Here is a 19,509-nt window from a genome sequence, read left to right as displayed (position 1 = left end):
ACGCAAGTAAAATTTACATGAACAAGTACCTCTTTAAAATAAATGTATATCTAAGAAAAATACCCATGTGAACCAGTTCTGATATCATAAGTATTCATTAGGAAAACATGTTATACAGAATAAAGGCATCACTTATCGCAGGTCTGGCCAACCTACGGCTCTCCAGCTGTTGTGAAACTACAAGTCCCAGCAAGCTTTACCAGCTGCTCGGTGGGAGAGTATGCTGAGACTTGTAGTTTCAAAACAGCTGGAGAGCCACAGGTTGGCCAGGCCTGATTTTGCAAAATTACTCCAGATATTAGAAGTCATCTGGAGTAGGTCTTCTGAATAAAAGCAATGCCCACAGTTGTCATCTGTCACTGAATTCCTGGCTTACAATGTTTGTGTTATTCATTCGAAATCCCCCCCCCCACCCACCCACCCACAAGCTATGGAGTGCATTATGACAGATACACCAATGAGCCAAAAAAACATTATGGGGACCTGCCTTATATGCTGTTACTGCTACATGTGCCTCCAAAACAGGACTGACCCGCCAAGGCATGGACTCTACAAGACTTCATGTAATTGCAAGGTGGTGCCGCTGCTGATCGGACTTGTTGTTCTAACACATACCACAGATCTGGCAAATTTGGAGGCCAGAACACCTTGACCTCATCATGTTCCTGACTATTCTTAAACAATTTGTGCAGTATCGCAGGTGCATTATATCGCTGAAAGAGGCCATCTCCATTGGAGAATACTCTTGGCATGAAAGTAAGTACAAGGATGTTTATGTAGGTGGTATGCATCAAATTCACATCCATGTAAATGACCAGACCCAGGGTTTATCAGCAGAACATTTCTCAAAGCATCTCTCTCCCTCCACCAGCTTGTTTTCTTCCCACAATGTATTCTGGTGCCATCTCTACTTACATAATCAATGCACACCTACCAGACTGTCTACAAAAGATGAGATTGATCGAATCAGGCAATCTTCTTCCATTGATCCAAGGTCCTGGATTTTCAAATGCCCACTGTAGGAGTAGGTTAGAATGGGCACTCTAACTGACCTACAGACCCATACATAACAGGGTTCGATGTACTGTGAATCGTGCAACAATAAATCCTGTCACCATCATTGCATTTTGTGCCCTTTTGTTGGATCATACCAGATGGGACAGTCTTCATTGACCTCTCGCATTGATGATTTTTGACCGTCCAACACCCTGTTGGCAGTTTTGGGTTTTTTCCTCCTCATGCTACCGTCAGAATCTCACCAAGGCTGACCTTGAGCACACCCATAAGTTTTGCTGTTCCGGATATGCTCGGACACAGTAGTCTGGCCATAACGATTTGGCACTGATCAAAGTCACTCATGTCTTTACACCTGCCAATATCTTCTAATATTCAACAGATCGACTACAAGCACCTAATATGTCACCTTACAGTTTAATACAGAGGTTCCCAATTCCCTGCCATTACAGTCCAGGTTTTAGGGATATCCATGCTTGAGTCCAGATGGTTAAATCAAATTGACTGAGGTACTAATTAAGTCACCTGTACTCTATCATGGATATCCTTAAAACGTGGTCTGTAATGGCAGAGTATGGGCACCTCTGGACTAATATAGATCTCATCTTGAATTGCGCTGTTTGTAAGAGAGAGTCCACAGCATTCACTTCATATGGGAGTGGTCATAATGTTTTGGCTCATGGGTGTATAATAAAAAATGTCCTGCTCGTCTATTGTGTTAGCCTTTCCTTTACTTCTACATTACTGCTGTTGATTGGGAAAACGAAACAAACAATATACGGATTTAGGTTAAATTTCATTGCCCAGCAATGTGAAATATGTTGGCACTAGATTATAATATCAAAGTGTGAGTCACAAATCAATATGTAAAAATTTCAGGATCAATTGACAAATGAAGATACTGTATCTTGAGCCAATATGAGCTCTTTGTATTTTAATGCAAACCACAGCATACTAAATCACTCAGAACAAAGCTGGTCTGAGAACTTACACAGATCTTTGTGAATTTGATAAAAAAATATCTATTATATTAGACAATCATGCAGTGCCACCTAGTTTTCAGGATTTGCCACAATAGCCAATAGAGCACACATTATGAATTGCATACAAAAATGTATAGATTTGCCAATTATTTCTCAAGTGCTGTAGAAGAACAGTAAAACCAGTGAACAATGGACAAACCATAAAACACAGGAATAACTAATATGCTGCAATGAAATACATCAAAGCATGGTGTATTCTCCCTCTGAGCTCACAGGATGAAGGAGAAGGCACAGTACTGCAATTCTGTGAGGGGGTCATTTCTCTCTTCACCAAATTCTCTTCTGCTGGGTTAGGATAGATTCGCGACACAGCAGACTGGGACTTCTGGCTGCCCTGAGATTGCTGAGCTGTTCCAACAAGGATACTGCCATGAAACTCTCCAGAGGTCTGTTAGAGAAGGAAAACTAATAATCAATGGAATGCACAGAAATCGGTCAACTGTCAATGATTGGATATACTTTATATATGGTCATGTAAACTGGATTGGTTGACATTGAGAGAGGTACACATACAATGATGTGATGACAGCAATAGTTACCAAGTTCTACAAAAAAATAAAAATAAATTGTAGAGACTCTACATGACCTGTAGTATTGAAACCTACAAAGCTTTATATCGAGAAATTACAAGGTAATGAATTGGATCATCTGAATTCAAAAGTAAAATTTGATCAGCTTCTTACTCCTGCAAGTCCAGCTGGTGCAATGACAACGTTGGGTTGAGTAATTCTTGGTGCCAGCATAGTATTTGTCTTACGTGAGGCAGGAGCTACGATCACAGCTTGAGTCTGACCTGAAAAGGGTGCTGAAACAGATAATCGGGTGCCCTGTCAGAAACATGTTTAAAGAATATAAACAAATACATATAAAAAAACAACAACATAGGCTGCAATTACTCTACATTTCAAGGTGCATCGTGACAAAAACAAAAAAGACCCATAAAATTACACACCCTAAAAATGTAAACATGAAGGCTGTATGGAATGCACATATAGAGTCCTTCAAAATCCATCTATAACTTTTTCCAAGTTATGGGAACCTTGCACTTCCCCTTTTCAACCATTATTTATTTGTTTATTCTCTCTACATTAGACTTCAATGTGAGCCCATTTGGATCGGTCCTTTACCCTTGCCAGATTCCTTATTCTTTTCCGTCTGACTCTCCCTTTACTCCTTGTAGATTGTCACTCTGCTTCCACTTACTTCAATCTTGCTTGACGTGACAATGATTTTCTATATAGTGCTACCAATTTACCTGGCACTGTACAGATAAAGTCATGCATACAAGTCCCTCCCCAACAGACAAGCACACAGTAGCACCATTTCTCTTTTGCTGGTATGGTTATCAGACTTATTAAGTTTGGTGTCTTTCCATTTATACATGCATGCCTGCCTAATGTTTCGCGTTTGATCCACTCTTTAAAAAGCCTTAAAAAAAAAAAAAAAAAAAAAAAAAAAAAAGTATGGTAGCAGATTTCTTATAGAAGCTATACAGGGTGCTCAGAGATCATTCCACACTTACTACATAAATTTAACTGCTGTACTAATCGGGATAAAATGAATGGCAGATGTGGTAATTGGGCAGGTGTTAGCGTGATTACTAACCACTTAAGTCACAGATACCAACCTCATTAGAAACACTGACATTTTACCCAGAGGTCTATCACCTAATGCTACAGCGATTAACAGCACTGGGTGGAGAAACACACAAGGCATGCCTGATGGCTAGAACCCAGCAATACAATACATGTACAGAGGTGTCCTCATACATCAAGCTTAAATACGCCACGCTGTGACTTGCCTGGTGTGAGTTAGCTACAAGGTCCTGTTCTTCTCTGCTAGTATTGGGCATCTTTTTTTGCCACAAACGTGTCGAAGTTACAATGCAATGAGACTAGGACGCACAAGCAGACTGTGCTGATTAATTTGATATGTGACACTTGTATGTTTGTGTGTCTGTATATGAAGCACAACGGAACTTGAAATGAAAAAAGCTGCGGCCGCTACATTGTAGCACTTCGTATACAGATTCACAGACTCAGTCGCACACATATATACAATAATACACGCATATCAAATTAATCAGCAGTCTCATGGTGCGTCCTAGACACAACGCTATTTATACGCATTTTCAGCAAAAAAACTAAATAAATACATTTTTAAAAACGCCCGGCGCTAGCAGAGATTCATGAGACCTGACGCGCCGAGAGGGGCTTGTTGGCGTGACAGCAGCAAACATGTGTAAGGACACATCTGTAGCATTTCTAAGACTTGGTTTCATAGGTCAGTGCTGCATACAGTAGCATATAAAATGATTTCAGCACCATTTACCTACTTATTTTACAAATTGATAGAATACACAATGCTTCCCATATAGGATGAGGATTTATCTGGAATTCTTTACCAGAACGAAAACACATAAGATAAAGCAACCTCCCATTCAGTTATATATGCATGAGGGGAGAGCCTGTAATTGTGAAAATGAAAATAAAGATAAACAAAGAAATAGAAACCCAATGTAAACCTTTCATTTCTATAAAACAAAAGGAACAAACTGCATTAGAATTATTAACAGCAACACACTGCAGTTGTAAAAGCCTCAATTCTATGCTAGAATACAATTACCTGTGCAGTGTAATCAGCCGCCGATAATTATTCTATATAGACACATCATCATTGTCTCATGCAGAAATGACAGCTCTCTTTTTATGATGAACCAATTAAAATTTTAGTAAACAACGGAGACTTCAGTGATTGAAAACTTTCTAGAGTATTCTAAAACACACACACAGTGTGACCTCGGACATTTTTCGCCATCAAACTGACTACCCCCCTTAGTCTCACTGGACATTTATTTATAATCAACCTAATTTTTCAGGTCTAACTCCAGGTGGCAATTGATGTTCAAAAATCACACCACCTCAACATTAATTTCAGTCATCATTATAGAGTTGTGGAGATCCCAAAATTATTTTTTGTTTCTTTAATGGGCATGATCCAATTGATTTAAGAGAAAAGAAAAGAGAACGTTGTACACAGCTAAATACAATGTTCATCAGTCATGACTGTGGGAAAAAAAAAAAAAACACACACACACAGAAAAGTATATAACTAACTCTCAAAACACTGCAGGTTTAAAAAAAACACAAAAAAACCAAAGAACAAAACACAAAAACATAAAGGAAAGCAAAACCTGGAAAATTATGGAATTAATAACGGAATATAAGAACAAAATACACAAAAATATATGTAAAGACACCTAAAAGGAATATTTCCCTTCTGGATAACACTTCAAACATTTTAAATAAGCTTCAAGTAACAATTTGCCGCGGCGCTGAACCAGTACATTTAAGCACTTTGCATGCAATACCGGAACCGAGAATCTGCCACGGATATCACACTCACTAGATTTGATTATAGAAATTGTATATTTCAAAAGTTCACTGCTCTCACTCATTTAATTAGGCAGAAATATAAATTGCCCATTAAGCAGCTTCTGTGCATACTATAGTAGGCATTATCAAGTTTACAACTCTTTTTTTAAATCATCAAAAAGAATTACTAGTATTGTAAACATTATTGTTTGCGCTTATCACAAACTATACATAACTGTTCACAGTCATATAAGCTACCAGACATCAAACTGTTGGAAATCAGCACAGCCCTTGCAAAACAATGACGGTTATGCTTTTAACAGTGTTTTAGTGTTTAAATTGTGCAGTTATATGGACAACATTTATCCACTTTGATTATGTTACAAAGCTGGAGCTATTTTACATTGCAACATAAGTGCAGATTCCAGAAATCTCTTCTTGCGTGTTAACAATAAAAGCTTACCAGGTGTAAAAAGCAAAGACAGTGTCTCTGGCTGGGGACCAGGCACAATTTTTTTAGGCTGTTTTTTCTGCTTGGCTCCAGAGAGTGCAAAGTATGTCCGGGGCCGAGGGGTATTTTGTTGAGTGACCCCAGCAGTTTGCAGTGAAATGTTGCAAGGCACTTGTTGCTGCGTAGTGAGAATGAGGTTCTGGCTCTGGCTGAAGGTAGTTGCAGAAGGATTATGGGTAAGGGTGGCAGAGGCTGTGTGTGTGATAACAGAGGCATTACAAATTGGGAATTTATCAGTGTCCATGCTAACAAAGGAAGTTTGGGGTGCCAGTCTGGCATTTGGAGGCACGGGTGGTGGAACAGAAGGTGTTTGGAAGATCGTCACTGGAGGGGGGAGAATGGTGCCAAAACCATGCTGGCTGGTTATAGAAGTTTCTGAGTTAAACTTGACTGGCCCATGAGCAGCAGAGATGCTGCCCACACTGGAAGCTCTCTCTCTCCTCACTTCTGGTACTCGAGGGAGGATGGAGGGAGGACCTGGGGACGGGATCAACTCTTCATCAAGATTCACAGGTGCAAGGTTGCTTGTTGGCAAAACAGAAGGCTGGAAAAAAAAGAAACCAGTGATGTGGGTGAGGCAGCAACATTGAGCACATGCGTTCTACTCAGAGCTATATGGCAATATCGTATGAGCTAAAAGATTTGGCAAAATACATATTATATCTATATGCAAGGCTGATGAAACCCAGAGCCGTGTGATGCTTCAAAGGTGGGTGTAACTGGTCCTCATGGTCACACCCCCATTCTGCTGCTATTTGAACACGGCAAATAAAAATTTTTTTTTAGCTACTGGAAAACACAGCACGTAACTGCCTGCTGAGGTATTTGGCTGCTGAAGCCAGAATAAAACTAAGCAGTCCTCATTTAAATAAATATATCAGTTTACTAACAGAAAAGCCACAATAAAAAAGCATTACTACCCATTTGGTATACATACTAAAACACACCACACAGAAATGCTTTCCTACATATATAAAATAAATTGACAAATATCTCTACATTTATTATCACATGGTTAGAGACCATCTCTAACTAAAACATATATTGGTAGGCAGTCTTTATCCTCTAACCAGATTCATTGGTTGTGGCCCCAGACTTTCACGCTGACGGTTTGTGTTTTATGTATTAGTCAATTCTCAATCATCAGTGTGCTGGGTGATTCCTCATTCATGGACAATGAGCCACACTTTCACAAAACCAGAAATTATCAAGCTTGAAGACCCATAAAACCAGAAATGATCAAGCTTGAAGACCCATAAAACCAGAAATTATCAAACTTGAAGACCCATAAAACATTGTATCTTACCGCCAATGTTTGATTACAGGAACGCAAAGCAGGGTCAGCCAATGGGACGGCAGATACAGTAGAGGCAGAACTAAATAAAGTAGATGACAAACTTTTTGAAGAGAATATATCTGTAAAAAAAAATAAAAAAAAAAATGTAAAATGATTTAGTGCTGCATACAGGATTAGAAGAGAGCGTCCCATCTATATTACGTTGTGAATTACATTTCAAGCATTAAAGATAATTTACGCAAAACATATCCGAATTACAAAGGTTAATTCCCCTCAAAACTAAAAATATATTGTTGGCTACAGTTCAAATACCTAAATATCAAGTACAAAGCCATACATCGGTTATATACAGTTCTCAGACTGAATGCCTGTAACAGTGACTGGTTGCTCCGCTGCAACAGATCTTGCCAAGCTAAACAGATGTCAATACCCCTCGAAATGGGAACGTTAGGGGAGAGGCATTAACCCCGGCTTGACTGCTTTTTAATTTTTTTTTTTTATATTGAAGCATTGTATGCATGGAATACTGCTTTTTACTACACAGATAGTAAAGATTTTGAATGGTAGAAAGTGGATTTGGATTTATATAATTTCAGTTTAGACAATGCTGTTAATTTAATAGTTAAGAAAAAAGACCACATATAAGATATTAACCATGAACACTTTCCCTTGCTCTTTCTTTCAGAAAGGTAGAAGACCTAAAAGTCAATATAAATAATACATTAAGCACTTACAGTTGTTGGGGTACAATATTTAGCATCATCACCTCCCGATACTTATAATGTTACAATAAAACACTATCATTCTGCTATCACACAAACCACTACTGTGATACTCAAGTCCATTTTTAGTGAAGAATAGATGCACTAGTCATTGGTAAACAAACAGGTTTTATATTTAGGCATAGTCCTGATTTCACTTTATAGAAACCTATGTAACAAGCCGCTCAGCCTCATTTCTGCTACCTGTCCACAACTTGTACTTTTTGCAACTATCTTTCTGCATTTTTTTTATACCTAGAACTAAAAAACAAATGTGGTGATATAGAACATTAAAGACTCTTCTTGTGATGCAGAATCGTTTAAGGCTTGAGTGCGACTAGCAATGTTGAGTGGAAAACCATAGCAGTCACCAGATTAATGGTGCGTACAGACGGGACAATCGACAACTATATCGTTGCTCGATCTCCCGGGTGGGCTGGACGATCGATCATCCAGCACACCAGCAATACACCGACTATAAGGACCCACGATCAATAATCAGGGGTACCTATAGTAACCTGGTCGATATCGACCAGGTTGGGCTGCGTGCACGGGCGATGGTCGATATCGACCATACGTTCCCACGCATTTCAGGTTGTTTGTGGGCGAAAAATGCACGACATTAACGCTAACGATATGATCGATATCGTTAATATCGGCCATTTTAATCGGACCGTGTGTACACACCATTAGGCCTCATTACATTCCACCGAGTAAATCGCTCCTAATTTTATATCGGATTGCCATACAACTAGTATAGTTAATTACACACAGACAATACCCCAGACATTTGTATTGTCCTTACTCACAGGACTACTCACCTGGAAAGGATTCAAAAGTGTCCATTAAATCCAGGTTGGGCTGCAGAGGAAAAAGCTCTGGTTGGATCATATCTGCATTCCCGACATGTGCTGTAATAAGCAGGACAGACATTCAGGTGTTCAAAAGGGACGTTATATTAAAAGATTGATTTATTCTAAAAACCATCATCATCAATTCCTCTCCCTCATCATAGAAAGGTTATTACTTGGGAACATCTCAAAAGTATTAACATTTTTCCATATTTTCCTATTCTTGATCATTTTTCATTGGTGTGTATGCCTTATTGTATATTTAGATTTGCTATAGATTGTAAGCTAGCGAGCAGGGCCCTCTTACCTCTGTGTCTGTCTGTTATTACCCTGTCTTCTTTTTTACTGTTGTTTCCAATTGTAAAATGCAAAGAAATATGCTGGCACTATATAAGTAACTTATAATAAATTTGCTGGTTCTTTACTACAAAAAAAAATAAATAAAAAATCAAAAGAAAAAGCCCATTTGAGCGTTAGGAAAATCAGCAGCATGTAGCAGGGTATGTTGCCCCGGCAGAGGATGGCACCATAGTAATCTAACCACATGCAGTAAACTATAAAAACTACACTTCATATACCCAAACCAACCACTCCCCAGCCAGCTGAGACTGGAGAATATTAAAGTCGGATGATGGGCTCATTGTGTCAGATCTTAGAGGAGACCCAACATATAAGTGAGATAAAAGAGATGGTGCATAGTGCTTAAAATGGTGGCAAATAGGAATCATATTGATCAAAAGTATCACAATTTCCAATAACAATTTAATTTAAAAAATAAATAAATAAATTAATAAGTAGAATTACAACAATTTGAAAAGGCAATTTAACTCTATGTTCTGCTTTCTCCACTTTGAAGAGTTAATGTGTATGGGATGACTGGAGAATTGGCAGTTAGCATAGATACAACACACAGGGTGGTTCCACAGCTCAGCTCAGAGGCGGATTTGCCACAAGGCAACATAAGCAGCCGCCTAGGGCCCGGTGGTTCCAAAGGGCCCCGTGGCCGGGCCCCACAAAAGTAGATGGCAGGAATCCATACCTTCATAAACATTTCCTGGAGAAGCACAGTGCGCACCACGTGATGTCATGATGTCACCAACCCCGCACTCCCACAGTGATTGCAATGCATTGGAGGGAGAGGGAGGGAAGAGAGGGGAGTGGCTGCCCAGCTTCAGCCGGGCCCAGCCAGCCCCACTGGAGGGACCAGCACACACCTGCCGCCAGAGCCGAATTTTGGGGGGCATAGGGGTGAGTACCCCCGGGCCCCCCCTCACAGAGGGCTCCTCTGCCCAGAGCTGCACCGACCAAACTCTGTCAGGATCTCTCACTGCAGCAGTGCCAGCGCAGGACTCTGGGTCAGTTGATGGGCAGCGCTGCTGAAGGGAACAAATGTCCCCCTTATACACCGCTTCCTTGGCCCCCACAGCTCAGCCATCCTACTCTTCCTCACAGATCATAGTAGTCATAGGCACCACCCGCCCTGCGGCAGGGGCAGAGTAGGAGGAAGTGGAAGTCAGAGGAGGCGGGACTAGTCAGGAGAGCAGGAGGTCCCAGCCCTGCTGCTGAGGGGAGCCAGTAAGAGAACAGAGGCTGCCTACACATGGTGACAATCCCCACCAGCGCACTGCCAGGCTGAGGAGCAGACAGGTGAGCACACATACATAGTAGACATCCCGCTGGAGGGGGAGGCGCAGGTTGGTTGATGTTTCCAGCACCCACCTGCTATAGTCCGCACAGGGGGGGGGGGGGGGGGGGAGGGGGGTGTTGTGTATCTTCTCGTGCTATGTGACTGTATAATAAATGAATAAGCTTGTATCAGTAAGTGCGGATTTCAGTAAGTGTGTGTGTCAGTAAGGGGTATCGATCAGTAAGTGGTGCCTGTCAGTAAGTTGTATCTGTGTCAGTAAGTGTGATTGTCTCAGTAAGTTGTATCTGTGTAGGTAAATGTGTCTGTTAGAAAGTGGTGTCTGTGTCAGTAAGGTGTGTCAGTAATTGTGTCTGTGTCTGAATCAGTGTCAGTAAGGGGTCTGTGTTAGAATTGGAATCTGTCAGTAAGGGGTGTCCATGTCAGTAAGGCAGTGTGTGTGTGTGTGTGTGTGTGTGTGTGTATGCGTGCGTGCAGCTAGTGTGTGGGGGCAGTGTGTGTTGACTATGGGGAAGTGTTTGTGTGCGGCTATGGGGAAGTGTGTGTGTGTTGCTATGAGGACTGTGGGCCTGATTCAGACCCGGATGCTAAGGCGCGATCGCTCGCTGCCAAAAGGGGCCGGATATGCAACTATCGCGATCACACTGTGTGGCGTACGGATGCCCTCTAAGTCTTAGAGAGCGACGACAGTGAGCGAATGCAGGTGTATAAAGATGCACCCACTTTCCTTTCTTAACACACGTCATCTCCTGTAAGGGTATGATTAATCGGTAACATCGAACCTACCCCGCCGCAAAACCTGCGATCACTGCAGGCTGAAATACAACCAAATGACGTGTACAATGACGCATATTTGCTAAATATGCACACCCATAAAATGCTGTTTAGACGCCCAGACACGCCTGCGTTTGCACCACCACTCCCCGTTCACAAGCACCTTCCCCTGTTATCACCCACAAAAGGCACTGTCTGTCACTCAAGGTAGCGCTCAGTCTTTGTGCTACGAGCACACAATTCCCGATCGCAGTGACTGGCTCGCGCACGCGCACTGCATATGCAAATGGATGACAATCGGCCATAGCGAGCGATCGCAGCTTAGCGTCTGGATCTGAATCAGGCCCTGAGTGTGTATGTGTGGTTATGGGGCAGTGTGTGTGCGCACAGTTATGGGGGCAATGTGTGTGTAAAATTGAGTGCAGTTTAGGAAGTGGGGCCCCAATCTGATATCTTGCTTAGGGCCCCATGAGGTCTAAATCCGGCTCTGGCTCAGCTGTACTGGGAGCCTCAGTAATCTGCCTGTATGGAGACTCTTCCAGTCAGTACAGATCATTTCTATTATTATACCATAGCAGCAGATGTTGATGTATTATATCACTACAACAAATTCAACCTTACAAAAAAGGGTCTGAAAACGCATTTAAAAACTTAATATCTCACCGATATATGTTTGTCTTATTTATCTTTTTAAAATGTGCCTTAATTTCCTTTAGCCACATACATCGCTTAATGCGAGAAGGAACCGACCAATATCCCTGCATACATCCTTCTATCTAGACCATAGGTTCTCAAACTCTGTCCTCATGACCCAAACAGTGCATGTTTTCCATGTCTCCACACTGAATCAAGTGAAATAATTAGCTCCACCTTTTAAAATGTGTCAGTGAGTAATAATTACACCTGTGCACCTGCTGGGTGACCTGCAAAACGTGAACTGTGTGGGGGTCCTGAGGACAGAGTTTGAGAACCACTGATCTAGACTCCTGAAAATCCACTAACTACAAATGTATGTACGTTTGGATACAAATGATAAAATACCTCTGGCCTTTAAACAAATATAGCACTGTACAATAAATTATTTTCTTTAAGTCCATTGGGGGACACTGGGAATACTTTGGGGTAGAGTGTGGACACTTTAAATCTAAATACTTCTCAGTGCTCCTCCCCCTCTATACCCCATGCCTGCTAGGATCACATCAGTTCTGTTTATCATACAAAAGAGCATACAGAGGAACAAGGAATGAGGAGGAAAATCTACTTGCAAAACATCAAAATGTACATAAACAAAAAGGAACTATAGGGCTGTGGGCAGATGCCCCCTAGCAGGGCTGGCTCCAGGGGTCAGAGCACCCTGTGCTGGCCCATCATACGGTGTCCTCTCATCGTGCGCGGCGAAGCCGCGTGCGCCCAAATTTGGGGGCATGGCCTAATTACCATAGGACACACCCCCTATGTGACGTTATTTGGAGGCGTGCCCGCATGGCATGCCTCCAAATAACGTCAGGCTGGGGGTAAAGCCCAGCAATCCGTCACTGGCTGGGCTTCCCCCAGCCCTCTCCCGTCAGTGAATGGAGGCCGCGCGCATGCGCTCGGCATCCATTCACACTCCGGGGGTCCGGCACCGCCGCACCCGTGGGCCACTTCGGCCCGCGGATGGAGCAGCGGGACAGTACTGTCCCGCTGAAATCGGGATGCTGGGGAAGGGTGCCGCCCTTGTGCGACCGCACTGGTCGAACACCCCTAGAGCCGGCCCTGCCCCCTAGCTACTTAGGATTTATTTGTACTTGAGTTAAATCCTTTAAATCCATCTTTTCTTAGTCCTCCAATTGGAGGACATTTATAACACTTTGGGGATGAAGCGACAACTGCCTAGGATAAACATTCTGATGACTAAGGAAAACTGCTTCTAACATGTCTATCCCCAAAAATGAACACTGCCATAATGATGGGAAAATATCCCTCCAGCCATCAATAGTAAAATCTGGCAGATCTTTCTCATGGCCACAAGACTACTGGTGCCCCCCGATTGAGGTACGCCACTGCAATGGCATTGTCGGACTACTATTAATGCCTTTCCGCAAAAGATGCACGTCACTAAAAGCAAGCCTGTAGCATTTTGATTTCTGGTTATTGACAATCCAAAAAAATGGTATGCTAGAATCTGCAGTCCGGTACATGAGTTTGGTGCAAAGATGGGTAACTGGTCTAGATTAAATGATTGGCCAGATAGGGAATGATTATCACCGTCCTGCATCATAAAAGAACTGCCATCACAGCCAAACACAAGTGCCCTGAACTCGTAAATCTTGTTCTGAAACGCAGTGGAGAAGAGACTGATGTCCCTTCAATTTGGGGATGTGTAAATAGGCATTTGTGCTATCCATAGACATCATGAACTCTCCATTCTCCATGTTATTAATGACAGGCCTCAGATATTACATGAAACTGTTCCCTGAGCTGTGTTCAATTACTTCAAATCACAATAGGATAGAAAGACCCATCTGGTTTCTACACCAGAAAGAGATTAGCGTAAAACACTAAACTAATACATCCATGAAGAACTGGATAGACAATCCCAAACGAGAGTAAAGACTGAATAATTTCCAGGTAAGCAAAACGCTTTGCCCAGCAGAACTTTAACCAGCTAGTGATGCCTCTAACCCAATCATCTGTAGTGGAATAGAACCACTGCTCCTGGAAAGCTGGTATATCAACACAAGAGAGCCTTGTCAGGACTGTTACCCATCATGCCGACTGTTTGTCAGACTTCTGGAAAGCGAAGTGTTGCCCAAACCGATTTGCCTCTCTGCTGACCCCCTCATAGGATGGGGGACTGACATCACTAGGACTAACCCCTCGAGCTACCTGAGTAGCGAAACAAAAATCTGCAACACCTAGGTCTAGGGGCATTAACCTGCAAGAGAACTGCCGACCTGCGTGACCTGTAAAACAGTCATAACCAGAAAGTTTACCTGGATGCTTCACCATACGCCTTACCCAAGAAACACTGCAAACCTATGGAATTCCTGACTGATATATCCTTGCGCTTAAATGTACTATTGAGACAGTGTATACAATATTGTACGTTCTCCCACTCTTGCTGCTAATCCCACTTGCCAGTACCAGCTGGCTTAAATTAACCACAGACTCCACATAAACAAAAGAAATGGATTGTGCTACTCATTGGGTTTTATGCAAATAAAATGCTATAGTAAATCAGTATCACTTGACTTCACTACATTTTTATCAACACGGCTTCTCTCAAATAAAAATAATATATTTTTAATGTACATAGACACTTGTTATAATTGAACTATGAGATTACCATCATCTAAAAGCTCGAAGGCAAGCGATTGCGGAGTGAAAGACCCGGTGGAATTGGTACTTCTACACCACAGCGGCCGCTGGGATACATGCGTTGTGGTTTCCCCTAACGCTGAAAGAAAAACATTGAGCAACGGTGTGCTGCCCCTACCATCCACAAGCCTGCGCATGGTAAGACGAGTACGGTGTACATAAGGATTGACATAACACACCGCAACAAAAATACTGTGATCTGATCCCCTGCATACAGACTGACTAAAGAAACAAAGTATTTATTTCAATCTGCCGGTGAGCACCTTATACATTGTATATCACAATTACACAGGATACTTTATTTAACCCCACTGATCAGTGAGAAGGCAGACTTGGACTTATATGGGTAACCATTATCTGAAAATATATCGCAGCCACAAGTGGTATTATTTCAAGTTTTTTATATATATACATTTTTGTATGTACACATATAATTTATGTGTGTTTTAGTCCTGTCAAGTGTCTATGTATATAAGATATGTTATTTTTATTTGAGAGAAACCTTGTTGATATTATTTCAAGTCAAGTGATACTGATTTACTATAGCATTTTATTTGCATAAAACCCACTGACTAGCACAATCCATTTCTTTTATGTGGAGTACAAATCTGAATTTCCTACTTCACCCCCCTCATGGGATGAAGTATCAGATCCTGACTAATCCAAGAGATATACACAACAATCCAAAGAAATGGAGAAAGAAATGTCCTGTAATGGCGCACAAGGAAAAATAATGGATTCTAAATAAAAGACAACTTTTATTGTAGTTTATTAAAACCTTGTTTAGTGAAATATTAATATTGGATAGATTTAAGAATGTTGAGAGAAAGTTAGAAAAGTGAAATAAAATTGACATTGACATACTGGATGCTGCAATCCAACAAATAAAGTAATTATATATTATTCTGAGTATCTATGACTCTTATTTATTGTGATGTATATAAATCCTTTTACTTAACAGTGCGTTGGAATTAGATACAAGGTCTATATGTCCCTTTGAGTGTCCATATTGAATTAAATGGAGGGGCAATGAGTATTCTTATCCAGACAATAGGATATTGATATCTTAATAATTGGACCAATATTTAGTAGTTTTTATTATGTTAGATTTAAAATATATAATATATTCAGTATTGGTATATTATTTGTTTCATGTAACAAGTAGGTGTTTTGACCATAATGATCGAATATCGAACTAACAACATATTGGCTGCACATGTGAAGTTATACATGATTATGGCATAGGACACACAATATAGTATTGGAAATAAATGTTTCAACATGGTGTAACATTTAGACATAATGTATCCTGCTGTTAATTGATGACACAGTATGGATGTGTATATATGGAAATCTTGCAGCCAGAAAAACTTGAAATGTGCTTCTCCCTTTTAAAATGAATAATCTGTAGATCAGGAGTCAGGGAACATTTTTACCTTTTACCCTAAAATATATTTAGATACGCTGACGTTACCCCCTTGATTTGAAAGGAAGGAAATAATATAGTAGTGCCCCCATATAATGCCCCTGTAGTAGTGCCCCCCTAGTTATGCTCCTATAGTAGTGCCCCTATTATAATGCCCCTGTAGTTCCGCTTGTACAAATAACCCCACTTACCTTAATCCCCGCTCCTGCATCCGCCGCCGTACTGTCCGCCCGGCTGCTGCTCGGACCTATGGAAGAGACGTCATGACATCTCTCCCATAGTGCGCATGGAGAGAGCCGGAAGCTGGAGTTCAGAAGAGAACTCCAGCCTCTGGCTAACGCGGCACTGCAGGGAAGGAGCCGGGCACCCGCTGGTAATAACATCTCAGCGGGCGTCCGGCTTAGAGCCTCCCTGTGGCACAGCTGGGCATGCATATGAATCATTCTATATTATAGAATGATTCATATGCATGCCCTGCTGTCCGTCCATTACCCCCAGGAATTTAATTTTTACCCCATGTGGGGTAATTTACCCCTGTTCCCCGACCACTGCTGCAGATCAATAAGACTATTCAACCTAGAGAAAGATTATCCATTTAATGTGACCAGGTCAAAACACCTACTTGTTACATGAAACCAATACTGAATATATTCTATATTTTAAAATCGAACATAATAAGAACTACTGAATATTTGGGCAATTATTAAGATATCAATATCTATTGTCTGGATAAGAATACTCATTGCCCATTCCATTTAATTGTATCTGGACACTCAAAAGGGACATGCAAGAGAGGAACTACGGTAACAAGTAATTCAGAAGCGGGCGCTGCAGAGGATAGCTTTTCTGAAGCAGCTGTATGAGAGACAGGCTAGTCAACCTCAAAATATAGAAATAGATACAAGGTATGTAGATACAGCACTAGATATATAATAATGTATGATATAGAAAGTATTGTGGAACGGATTGTGATTTGGTGAAAATGCACATTTATTAAAACACAGCTGATATAAACATCATGCGGCAATTGTAAAATAATATGGAATCAAATTCTGAGTTAATCTCTATAGCATAATATGTAACACAGATAAGTTGTGCTCTATAATATTAAGCATCTGGGAAGTGCACTGTTTAATCAACATACACCTTTTCCTAGTTAAAGCCTCATTTGCATGGCAAGTGATAGGACTGCAGCACATGAATGTAGTAGATGATGTCACAGTCTCGTATAATTACCACTGCGGTCCAACTATCCGGGGTTATTAGCAGAGACAGTCCTGGAAGGTGGTAGCCCCTTAGTGTGGATGAGCCTGGTGGACGAGCTTGCTGTGTTCAAAAAGAATGTTAGTTCACTGCAGATGAAGCATAATAGCCAGAGGAGTTTTGGAGGCTTGGTCCAGGTATGTAAAGATATCAAAAGTCCCAGTGCAGATGAAGAACTTCAGTACAGAAAGGTTCTGACGCGTTTCCCTATGTGTCCCACAGCTTTATCAAAGGGTAATGGTCTGTACTGTTGTAGGGGTTTATATACCCTATCTAAATTGGCTGCTAATCACAAACACCTGTAATGCACAATCCGTTCCATTTAATATCAGTAAATATCCTAATATATTTAATTCAGATGGCTCATAAACTTATCTATAGAAGACAGACCCATCTAGTGTTACTTAAAATATATTAATTGTCATTATTTGACTAAACAAGCAAATGATTTACCTTGCTGTTCTGATATGGAACAGCTTTCTCATCAGAAGTAAACATTAGGTCACGTGACCGGGTGATGGCTCACGTGGAGCTTAGCTGGAAATAGAACAATCCCATTTCACTGCGTCATCAATGATCGGTCACGTGACCCGCCTTATCAGTAGCACATTTTGTCACGTGACCGCACACTTGGTCACATGACCACATCTGTCAAAGTTGCAGAGGGAGTTTATTTAACTCCAGTCCACATGCAGACTATCCACTACCTGTGAGTTAACGCTATCTCGTTCTCACAATGTACATTTCAGAAGGATGAAGAGTCTGGATACAGCGGCAATCTGAATCAGTCCCAACCCACGGACATCCAACATGACATGATCATATGGGTCCAACTGGGTTCCCAGACCGCCCACACACCTAAGCATCAGATAACAATGGTCATGTGACAGCAAACTTCATTGTTAATGGCAATATTAGTTGTTAATAAACTTAGCTAGTTGTTTTCATGATATCTAAACCATTATGACATATACATAATAAAAATTTGTAGCACCTGATAAATACACAGAGTGCAATAAAAGTAAATACACATTCTTCAAAATATATATTGATAATATTGTTATTTAATTAGCATCTTGTGGATGCAGTCTATTTAATTATAAGTGAGAAGTGCCCATCACAAGCTTTTCTCATCTTGCAATCTTGTTATTCATGATAGGTTATTATGATATGTATTCCTAAGAGAGTAGAATTTTCAAGCAATTCTTATAACACCTTAGTTTGGTATTCCAACAATATACAAAAAAATCACCAAGGTGACAAGCCAATAAGATGAAAACATTGGATATAATTAACCATACATATCAATATGTTTGTCAGGATATAGGTAGAAACGAATAACATGATCATGAAAAATAATATAAATATATTCTATCCAACATCAGGTTGGATTGAGGTTATCCACTTTTTAACTAGGGGAAAATATCTCGTAATAAAAACCAGGAGGTTTTGGTCGGAACGTGTATAAAGTTTGCTAGTGGATAGTCGGCAAGGACCAGCGATGCACGTGCACGCTGGGTCCTTGCCGACCCAGACTATCTCTCCAACATGCCGGTCAACCTGACGACAGTCGTCAGGTTTGGCATGTTAGGAGATAGGAAGCCGGACGTGCAGCAGCGGCAGCACCGAAAATTACGTTCAGTGAACGTCTTTCAGTGCCGCTCAGCACCCGGCGACTTGAAGGTCTGAACGCTAGTCGTTCCCACCTTCAAAGTCTATAAATGGATGGGCCCCTTTAAATATTAGCTAATGATGAGATAGGACATGGTAGACAAGAGATGATCTAGAAGGAGGAACCTAGTAACTGGACACTGACTCAAAGGGACATATAGACCTTATATCTAATTTCAATGCACTGTTAATTAAAAGGATTTATATACATCACAATAAATAAGAGTCATAGATACTCAGAATAATATAGAATTACTTTATTTGTTGGATTGTAGCATCCAGTGCGTCAACATCAATTTTATTATTTCACTTTTCTAACCTCTCACCATTCTTAAATCTATCCAATATTAATATTTCTCTAAACAAGGTTTTAATAAACTACAATAAAAGTTATATTTTATTTAGAATCCATTATTTTTCCTTGTGCGCCATTACAGGACATTTTTCTCCTTTTCTTTGGATTGTTGTGTATAGGATCCTCCATATTGTCCGTGGCAGCACCCCCATTGAGTGATTTTT

The 19,509-nt window shown here is 40.9% G+C and overlaps 1 protein-coding gene across 1 annotated transcript in view; it reads right to left on the bottom strand.

Moving 5' to 3' along the window:
• The window catches only part of MLXIP (MLX interacting protein), a 94,152-nt gene that overhangs the window by 11,266 nt on the left and 63,377 nt on the right, over nucleotides 1-19,509 (bottom strand). Inside the window, exons 7-11 of the mRNA XM_088449163.1 lie at nucleotides 8,822-8,911; nucleotides 7,249-7,358; nucleotides 5,895-6,486; nucleotides 2,741-2,862; nucleotides 2,271-2,445 (exon numbers count right to left, since the gene is read on the bottom strand). Of these exons, the coding sequence (XP_088305289.1) occupies nucleotides 2,271-2,445; nucleotides 2,741-2,862; nucleotides 5,895-6,486; nucleotides 7,249-7,358; nucleotides 8,822-8,911 (1,089 nt within the window). The remainder of the gene's footprint in view (nucleotides 1-2,270; nucleotides 2,446-2,740; nucleotides 2,863-5,894; nucleotides 6,487-7,248; nucleotides 7,359-8,821; nucleotides 8,912-19,509) is intronic.

The sequence above is a fragment of the Taudactylus pleione genome, unplaced genomic scaffold, assembly GCF_031769625.1.
Source record: "Taudactylus pleione unplaced genomic scaffold, aTauple2 ptg000479l, whole genome shotgun sequence".
Classification (NCBI taxonomy): domain Eukaryota; kingdom Metazoa; phylum Chordata; class Amphibia; order Anura; family Myobatrachidae; genus Taudactylus; species Taudactylus pleione.
The sequence above is the reverse complement of the archived record's forward strand: the minus strand, read 5'-3'. Positions and strand labels throughout refer to the sequence as shown.